At 34.1% G+C, this 8,305-nt stretch overlaps 1 protein-coding gene across 5 annotated transcripts; it reads right to left on the bottom strand.

Annotated features, from left to right (window-relative positions):
- Positions 1–3,407: 3,407 nt before the first annotated feature.
- LOC114737416 (translocase of chloroplast 90, chloroplastic-like) lies at positions 3,408–8,057 on the bottom strand. 5 transcript variants are annotated; one of them, XM_028925357.1, is made up of 4 exons: positions 7,910–8,049; positions 7,511–7,577; positions 6,730–6,857; positions 3,408–5,931 (listed from the first exon to the last, which is right to left on the bottom strand). In XM_028925357.1, exons 3-4 carry the CDS (start codon positions 6,854–6,856, stop codon positions 3,665–3,667), a joined length of 2,394 nt encoding a protein of 797 aa, XP_028781190.1. In that variant the 5' UTR covers position 6,857; positions 7,511–7,577; positions 7,910–8,049; the 3' UTR covers positions 3,408–3,664. The 5 variants fall into 5 exon arrangements, with proteins under 5 accessions (XP_028781190.1, XP_028781181.1, XP_028781194.1 ...); XM_028925348.1 differs by lacking the exon at positions 7,511–7,577 and having other exon boundaries at positions 7,910–8,057; XM_028925361.1 differs by lacking the exon at positions 7,511–7,577 and having other exon boundaries at positions 7,848–8,049.
- Between the last annotated feature and the right edge of the window lie 248 nt (positions 8,058–8,305).

Genomic DNA, 8,305 nt, shown 5'->3' with positions numbered 1-8,305 from the left:
TTTTTCTTGAACGCAGAGAACTACAATAAGCCAATCATGTACATAATTGTTTTATTGTATCAGACGTGATGAAGATAGAAGATTAGAAGACCTCCAGATGAGTTTAATCCTTTTTCAATCTTGATTGTTATTGAATGTCCTTTTCTGACTGCCCTCTAGTTGTCAAGAACTCTGAACCGAAGTTGCCTTGTTATGGTTGTGGGTTGATAAATGGAGTGAGAATAAGAGATTTAGGAAAAATAGTGTATTCCGCTCTCCTATTGTCTTATTTATAGTCGGATGTACAAGACAGAATTAATGAATAATAATTATACTTTTATCGTCCTGGTCATAGTCTATGCAAAGCCTGCATGTGGCATTACTTAAACCATCTCTCATTAGATTCAAATTTTGAATTCTTTTGCCATTTTGGGTTGTTTAAATGATAAATATATCTTTTCCCATTTTATTTTTAGTTAATATATTCTCTTTCTTTCTTTCTTTCTTTTTCATATATTGTCTCTCATTCCCCCCCCCCCTTCATCTTACCTCCTTATCAATAAAGCATAAAGTATACATTTGGTTCGCCAATATTTTATTTGGATCTTTTGATTTTAAGAAGTATATTTTTTTTTTTGGTATATATTTTTAGTCCTTTGATCTTATGTTAGTCTTGAATAATTTTTTTAATAATTATGGTTATTTTGAAAATTAACTTTAATATGTTAGTATTTGAAAATGTTTTATCAATATTTAAGATTTTAATATTATTATTTTTTATTGACAATTTTAGGATTAAAAGACTAGAAATATATTTTATAAATTAAGGAATTAAATTGAAATTATGTGTAAAGTTAAAAGACTAAAAGGATATTTAAGTTCAAATGGGAAAGTACACTTCTTACATATTTATTACTCTTAATTAACTTTGAGAGTTTTTTCAAATCATGTAATTTGGTTCTTTAGACTTTATAATAAGGGAGGGAGAGAGTATTATGTGTGGCATGCTTAATATCTAGGGTAGTAGTTCGTGAGTATGGAGCCAAAAGAAAGCTTGGTTTCATCTTGATGGCAGTCAGGCGGAGGGATAAATTTTTGTTTTCCTCCTACAAAATAGTTACTTAATTTAGATAAATTAAGAAAGTTAAATAAATAATTTAATTAACTTCTCTAAAATACTCATGTAACATTAAATTATGTGTGTGTATCAATTTCTTAGATAAGTTAGTTTTTTTGAAAGACGATAAATATGATAACAAAATAAATTAAAATGTTGCATTTTGGATCAAAATTATCTCTTAAATTAGCTTCTGTATGTAGAGTTAGAAGGGTACACAAAAAAATCTATGTATCAAAAAAAGAAAAAGAAGTATGAAAGAAAATCTCAGTTGCACGATCAATAAATATTGGGTTTAACAGAAGAGGCTAGTTCTTCACAATGTAGTGAACGAAAACTTAAATTCCTTTTAGGAGAGATGCCTATATTTAATACTGGATAGTGTTTCGAATAATATCGTCTCCAATAAAAAAAATACATGTGCCTGAAAAAATCTTAGTTGCACAACATGCATTGTGTGATTATTACTTATTTGTCTTAAAATTTTTTATTGGAGAGTCTACAAACTAGCCCAAGGCATAATCTCCATGCATGTTTGTCATCAAGAGTACCAATTAGGGCCTGTCCGCTTGTGATGAAGACCAACAATCTCTTGAAAATAATGAGACCCTTCTCTTTTTTTTTGGGACAACAAATAGAAGACTAGTCAGTGCTCTAACTAAACAAGGTTCTTACGTTTACACATTAAAAAAGAAAGTGACAAAATATAGCTGTTTATTAAGTTCAAAGCCAATCATTTTTTGCCCTACCCAACAAAACTGACAATTCTGATAACATTTTTCTTTGCAATTTACCATTACATTGCATTAAAAATTTCTCGCACTATGTCATATTTCAACATTTTGATCTCATCCACCTAACTTTTTGCTCCATATCTCTCATAAATCAGACAGTTGAGGATTTTTTTAAAAAAAAAAAATTATCGAAACACCCTGAGAGGCATGGGATTTGTGAGGGACATTCCACTTCTTTTAGTGATTTTTTTTTCAATTGTTTACAATGGCAAAAAAAAATTACTTGTGCATATTAAAAACCCTCGAATTTACACAGACAATTGAAAAGATTATTCCATGCCTTGAAAAAGAAAACTCCAGGTGTTTATTATATAACAGAATCATAAATAAAATTTATCATCAAAGTAGCATGATAGGGCTCAACTGTAAGAATGTCTATAAGTGGCATTTATATTAAAATAATAATGTAATTGTGATCGTATTGGTAATAATGAATTGTGTGCATCTATATGTACACCTATATAAGATAGCAAAAATATATATATGTACATTTATAAATGTGTGTAACAAATGAATATTAAGTTTTAATATTTAATTATCCCTTTCGTATATTTCTGATATGTGTAAGAAGTCATTTTCAATTTAAAAATCAAACAATTCATAATTAAAACTGAAACTATTAAATAATCCTCCAGTCCATAATATAAGACCCAATTATTGAGTTGGTTTTGGGCTTAAATATAAGATCCATTTATCATATTTATTAATTTTCTCTAAATTACTCCTATAGATACTCCTTCAACCATAATCAAGTAGAAGAAAAAGAGAAGGTATTAAGAAAGATGATTATGGTATTTTAGAAAAAACGTGTCACATTTCTTATAATTAACTAACTTACCTAATTTTCTTAATCTAATCAAATTCGTTAAATGGTTTTTATATTAAGGATTGGAGGAGTGCTAAATTTCAGAGTCCTCAAAATTTTTACGTAGTCATTAAAGTCAAACTAAGTTTTTCTTTCTTCAATAATACAACTAAATTTTACTCGTGAAACTTTGCTCTAGATATAAACCGTTAAATTGCCAAACAATACTTTGAAATAAGACAAAATCTCAAGTGAAATTCAGTAAAATCTCGAGAGATAGCGCCATTCACTACAAGGAAAAGAGATGAGAGCATGCTTTTCTACAAGCAACTAAATACACTACCTTTATAACGTATGTCATACTCCTCTTGTCCTATTTATAGGATAGAGGGAGAAGACATTTTTTGATCCCATGTATAGGGGATTAAGAAAATTTTTTTTATACAAATGTACAATTTTACCTTTCATTTATTATTATGTTAACTTTATTTACATAAGGTATAATGTATAATTAAATAGGGATAAAGTTGAAAAGTTGTTGAATTTTAAATGAGATTTAATAAAGTTTAAAGTTTTTCTTGATTTGTATAAAACATATTAGAAGTAATTAAAATATGACCAAAGGAGTATTTCAACTTTTAGACAAATCAACAAAACAAGAAAAAAGGAAACAGAACAAACCTTCCCTTTGCTTGACTCTATAGTCATTACATTTTTTACTCCATATAAAGCTCAAAGGCCTCAACTATACGATCACTTGTTATTAACAACCATTATACTTCCCAAAACAGGCTTCTTTCTCAAGCATGGAGAGAGAAAATTTTGGCGTAACCTTTTCAAAGAATCATGAATATGAGCATTTCTAACCTTCCTCGGGAAAATATGTCCATGTCCAAGTCTTGGATGGAGATTGGTTCACAACATCAATTTTTTCCTTGAACAAAAGCTCATAGCTACCATAGGCAAAACTCACCCCACGTCCGTTGTTTGCTTACCAAACTTCTCAGTCGCCTTTCTACGTAGCAGCATCTTGAAAATCGAGAAAACTGCAACAAGGGCAATTTGTAAATGCTCAGAGCTACTTGTCTTTATACATATCTGCCCCATTTTGTGATTATTGAGACTAGCACTAACAGATGCTTTGATGCTTCGATTCAGCCTAAACTCAGATTTTAAGCTTCCACTCAACACCGTCTCCTTATTGAGGGAAAGGACAGTCATTTTCAGACTAAAATTGTCGTTTCTAATTGGATAATCTCGTCCTCGTACGGCAGCTTCAAAAGTACCACCGTATGCCACTTGTCCAGCACCCACCATTTGTCCGGCATTCATGACAAATTTTAGACGTTTCCCGATCAACATAGTGTCCTCAATTTTTGCACCCAGATAATGCTTCTTTGCATAAGAGGTTATGCAAAATCCACATTCAGCAATATTGTGCTTTATGCTTCTAAACTTGGTGTTGCTATGAACTGTACACACCAAGTCTCTATCAGCAGATTGAACATCAACACCTATGGAATAAGTAGGGCCCTTAGGTTTAACATAAGTCGCCGAACACTCGGATTGAATACTAAAATCCTGCTTGTCCTTATTCATCTGTCCTGTAACCACGGCAAATACATCCTTCTTTAGTTTTGTGGCTATCTCCAAATTTATACCATCAAAGCCCACATCATGATCCCATCCATGGCCATTAAGAACAGGTCTAGAAAGAGATTGATCAGTCATCACAAGGCAGCGGTATCTATGAAGAGGCCAGCCTGAATCAAAACTTGGAGGAAGATCCATATCTGGTAATAGAACAGGCTCTGGAGACGCCTGCTGATCATCAGGATGCTCACTATCAGACAAATTTTGTTCTTTTAGTAACATTTCCTCTCTGCGCCTACGAGAGTCCTCTTTCAAATGTTTCTTTAGGTAAAGAGTCTCCCTGTAATCTAGCTCATCCAGATACTCCTTTTTTTGCAACTTGGACAACTTTCCAAATTGTGCTTTTGACAAGATTCGAATAGGTGGTAATTGATCGTATTCATCTTCTTCCTCTATATCTGAGAGTAAAATTTCATCAGTTTCATGGTCCATTCCACTTGGATTGGATACTGAGCGGTTCAAAAGGGCTGACACTAGATGGGGCAGAGAAGGTATTCGAGCACCACGTCCTGGCCCCAGTTCCACAGTGTCTTGAAATTTAAGGAGGAAATTGACATCACCCAAAACTTTGGTGCAAATGCAACATAACAAGAGTTGAGATACCCAAACCTGTCCATTTGGAAGACTTTTCTCTCCCATAAAATTTCTGGGACACTGGGGATGGTTCTCAACCAAAAGGACAGGGTTTTCAAGTCTTGTATCAGACAGTGCCTGATTTATATTATGCTGCATTAAGTCAGTACATTGAGAAACAAATGAATCAAAATTAACAATCTTTCCATCATGTCCTTCCAGAATTGCCGAGGAAGAATGAGTCATGACAAGGATGGTGTTGAACCAGATTGCTGAGCCAAATACTTCAGTTATTAGCCTCAAAAGGGGAGTGTCACTATAGCCAGCATTTATAAAATCCAGTCGTTCAAAGTACAAAACAACATCAGGAGGGGATTTCCGAATAAATCTTTTTATAGAATGCAGGATCCTCTTATTTCTCTTTACATTACAAGTAGAAGAAGGCAGGAGACCAGGAGTATCAATAACTCTTACTTTAATCCCATTGAGTGTTCCCACAAATTCTTGGATGCAATTAGTAGCAGGTTGAAATGCATCAGTGACGGTTTTTGTTTCATCAAATATAGAATTGATGGTAGCACTTTTACCAACTCCGGTTCTTCCCAGAACAAGTATTGTGCAGGAGAAATCCAATTCAGGCAGACCAGATGACTCCTGCTGGGTTGCAATTTCTTGTGCTCTCTTGCTGCTGTGGATGACTCTTTTCAGATCTGATTCCTCAGCACAAATTACAGTTGCCAAGTGCATCCGATAAAGAACCTTTGCAACAAAGAGATTTTCCTCTGACTGGCCAAAGCGCTGAAGCAGGCGGAAGAATTTAACTTGGAGGTCCTCAATCTTTGCCAAAGGATCCTTCCGTCTTCCATTGGTGCTATGTTGATATTGGCGAAGTGCCGTACCTGAAAGCTGATGTGGAGTGCTAGTATGCTGACTGCTCTGATTACCACTAGATAAGTCTAACAAATTAGAAGGATCTGGTGACACTATCAAGCTAGCTGAGTGGGCTGAACCTAACAAAACAGAATATTTATAACCACGAACCTCAATTTGTAACATAGCATATATTTTTTCTTTTTACTTGATAATCAGCAGCAGACATTTCGTTCAACCAAAAAACCAGAGAGTGATGTCAGCATTTATAACAGATCCTTAAGTATGGAATTAAGCATTAGTTGCTCTGGTTACTCTCCATCAAGATATCAACTTTAGATAGAAACAGAATGACATGGTCTTTAGAGCATCGTCAGAAGATGTAAGGAAGTTCACACCCACTATAATTGTAAGAAAATGTAAACATCCTTTTTACTTTTCTTTGTTGAAACAAGGAAAGGGGGTCCTCTAGTTCTCTATACACCAGAAACTGGTGCCAATCATTCATAAATTGAAGTAGATAGTAGTTTAAGAGGTAGCCCAGCTGCTTGATTTAAATTTAACATGTCAACTAGAATTTATATGAATAATTTTAATTTACTAACCAAGTAAGGCTACTCTTCCAAACCTCTCCAAGGGGTGGCCCAAGCAATCATGTCCTACTACCAGCCAAAAGCTGGCACATGAAGTATATATAAAACTGTGCTATTAGATGAATGATACTCAATTCTATATAATCTGTCAGATCACTTAAGTAGTGATCAGACAAGTTTAATGGAAAAAAATGACAAAAAAAGATGATATATCTGATATTATTCATTATATTTATCCACCCACCCCAATCAGTGGACGGGGAAAGCCGCAGGGGAACATTCTTTCTTTAGTGATATAATTGCATTTTCAGTAATTCTAATCAGGAAATAGAGTCAGGGTTGAACCTTGATCAACATGCTCTTCACCCTGATGTCCCTCATCATAGAAATTACCACTGCCTGATATCGGCCCAGATGAGACCAGTGACTTGTACAGTAACTGAGAGAAAACCCAATCTCTAACAGTTTTCATCCTTCAGCAAAATAAGAAAAGGAATGCAATCAAATCATTTAAAGGCATGGTAGCAATAATGTCTCAAAACAAATAAGAAACATCAACACTAAATATTTATGGCATGTGACCAAGAACTCAGCAAAATGATCATTAGCATCCGCTCCACAACCAGTTGTTCACACACACACACACACACACACACCCCATTTATTACCAATCTCAAAAGGGGAAAAAAAAAAGAAGTCACATTGATCCAAAAAACAGGGTAAAACACAGAAAACAATGTTTTATATAGTTTACATCTGTGAGAAACATGTGAATCTAAAAGGTCAAATAACTGGAGAAAGTTTCTCAAAGGAACCTCAATTGAATTGCTTCTTCATTTTAAGGATCCAATCAATATGTAATTGTAAACCATCCTAAGACTTAATAACATTTTAAGGACAAGTAAGGCACCAGTAGTAGTAGTAGTAGTTGTTGTAAGGGACAGTCAGATGACCGTAATTGGCATGAAAATGAGCTAAACCGACAGTAAAGAACAGAAACAATTTGACATGAATAATCAAGCATATGAATATCACAGAGGTAGCGTATTTGTCCACTACCTACAAAGCATAACGATTACCAACTATTAAGCAGAAGAAATTAAAAAAGCAAAAAGAAAAAGCTTACCCAAAGATATTCTAGTGGGTTGCTTCAATTTTTGAGCATCAAGTGACAACAGGCTTTGAGGAATATGCTGTTAAAAAAAAAAATCCCTCGAAGGACCACACCAAATCATTTTAATTTGTGTTTCTCGAGAATTATGAGAAAAGATGACTCAACTAAACTAAGAGACATCTGAACCCTCATAAGGCAATAAAACAGAACCAAAAAAAAGTTCCAAAACCCTAGTTGTATGATGAATTCAGCGAAAATCCCAAGCCCAGATGAATGGGAACTAGCAAATTCCGAAACGACCCAATTCAAAGTGTCAAAACAACGGAAAGTAAGACCAGGGATTGTTGACCTTGACCAGCATGAGGTAGATGAAGACTATGGGATTAGTCAAAGACAAGCACTTTCACCTACCCTCTTGCCTTTCTTTCTTGAATAGCCACATTTTGCGCTTCAAGGCTTACGCTGCAAAATGAGAAGAACGTGATCCTTTTTAGCCCCAAAGATATGGACCTGCTCTGTTCATGGGGCGGTCGGAGGGAACCTGCGTAAGCAGATGATCTTTTTCCCCAGTGAAACGAGTTCAATTTTTTTCCTTTTGAAAATTCATTAGAAATTCTTTCAACTTAGAAAATTAGCCCGTGCTTCGGATGGGGGGGGGTGTAGCATAGGGTTATTAGGTAATTACGTTGCATCTGAAAATGTATATAATTATTAGATAGAAGTATACATTTCATCTTGTAACTTTATATAAAATTTCATTTTCATCCCTTAATTTAAAAATATATATTTTTATTTTTTTTATAACAA

This window comes from Neltuma alba, unplaced genomic scaffold, assembly GCF_004799145.2.
Source record: "Neltuma alba isolate B1F8T4 unplaced genomic scaffold, ASM479914v2 tig00002775_pilon, whole genome shotgun sequence".
Classification (NCBI taxonomy): Eukaryota; Viridiplantae; Streptophyta; class Magnoliopsida; order Fabales; family Fabaceae; genus Neltuma; species Neltuma alba.
Note: the sequence above shows the minus strand (reverse complement) of the source record. Positions and strands in the feature narration are given on the sequence as shown.

Coding starts and splice junctions, on each gene's coding strand:
- LOC114737416 (XM_028925348.1), bottom strand. CDS start 6,856: ATGAAAACTGTTAGAGATTGGGTTTTCTCTCAGTTACTGTACAAGTCA. Junction 5,932..6,729: donor TGAAGAGCATGTTGATCAAG/GTTCAACCCTGA, acceptor CTGTTTTGTTAG/GTTCAGCCCACTCAGCTAGC.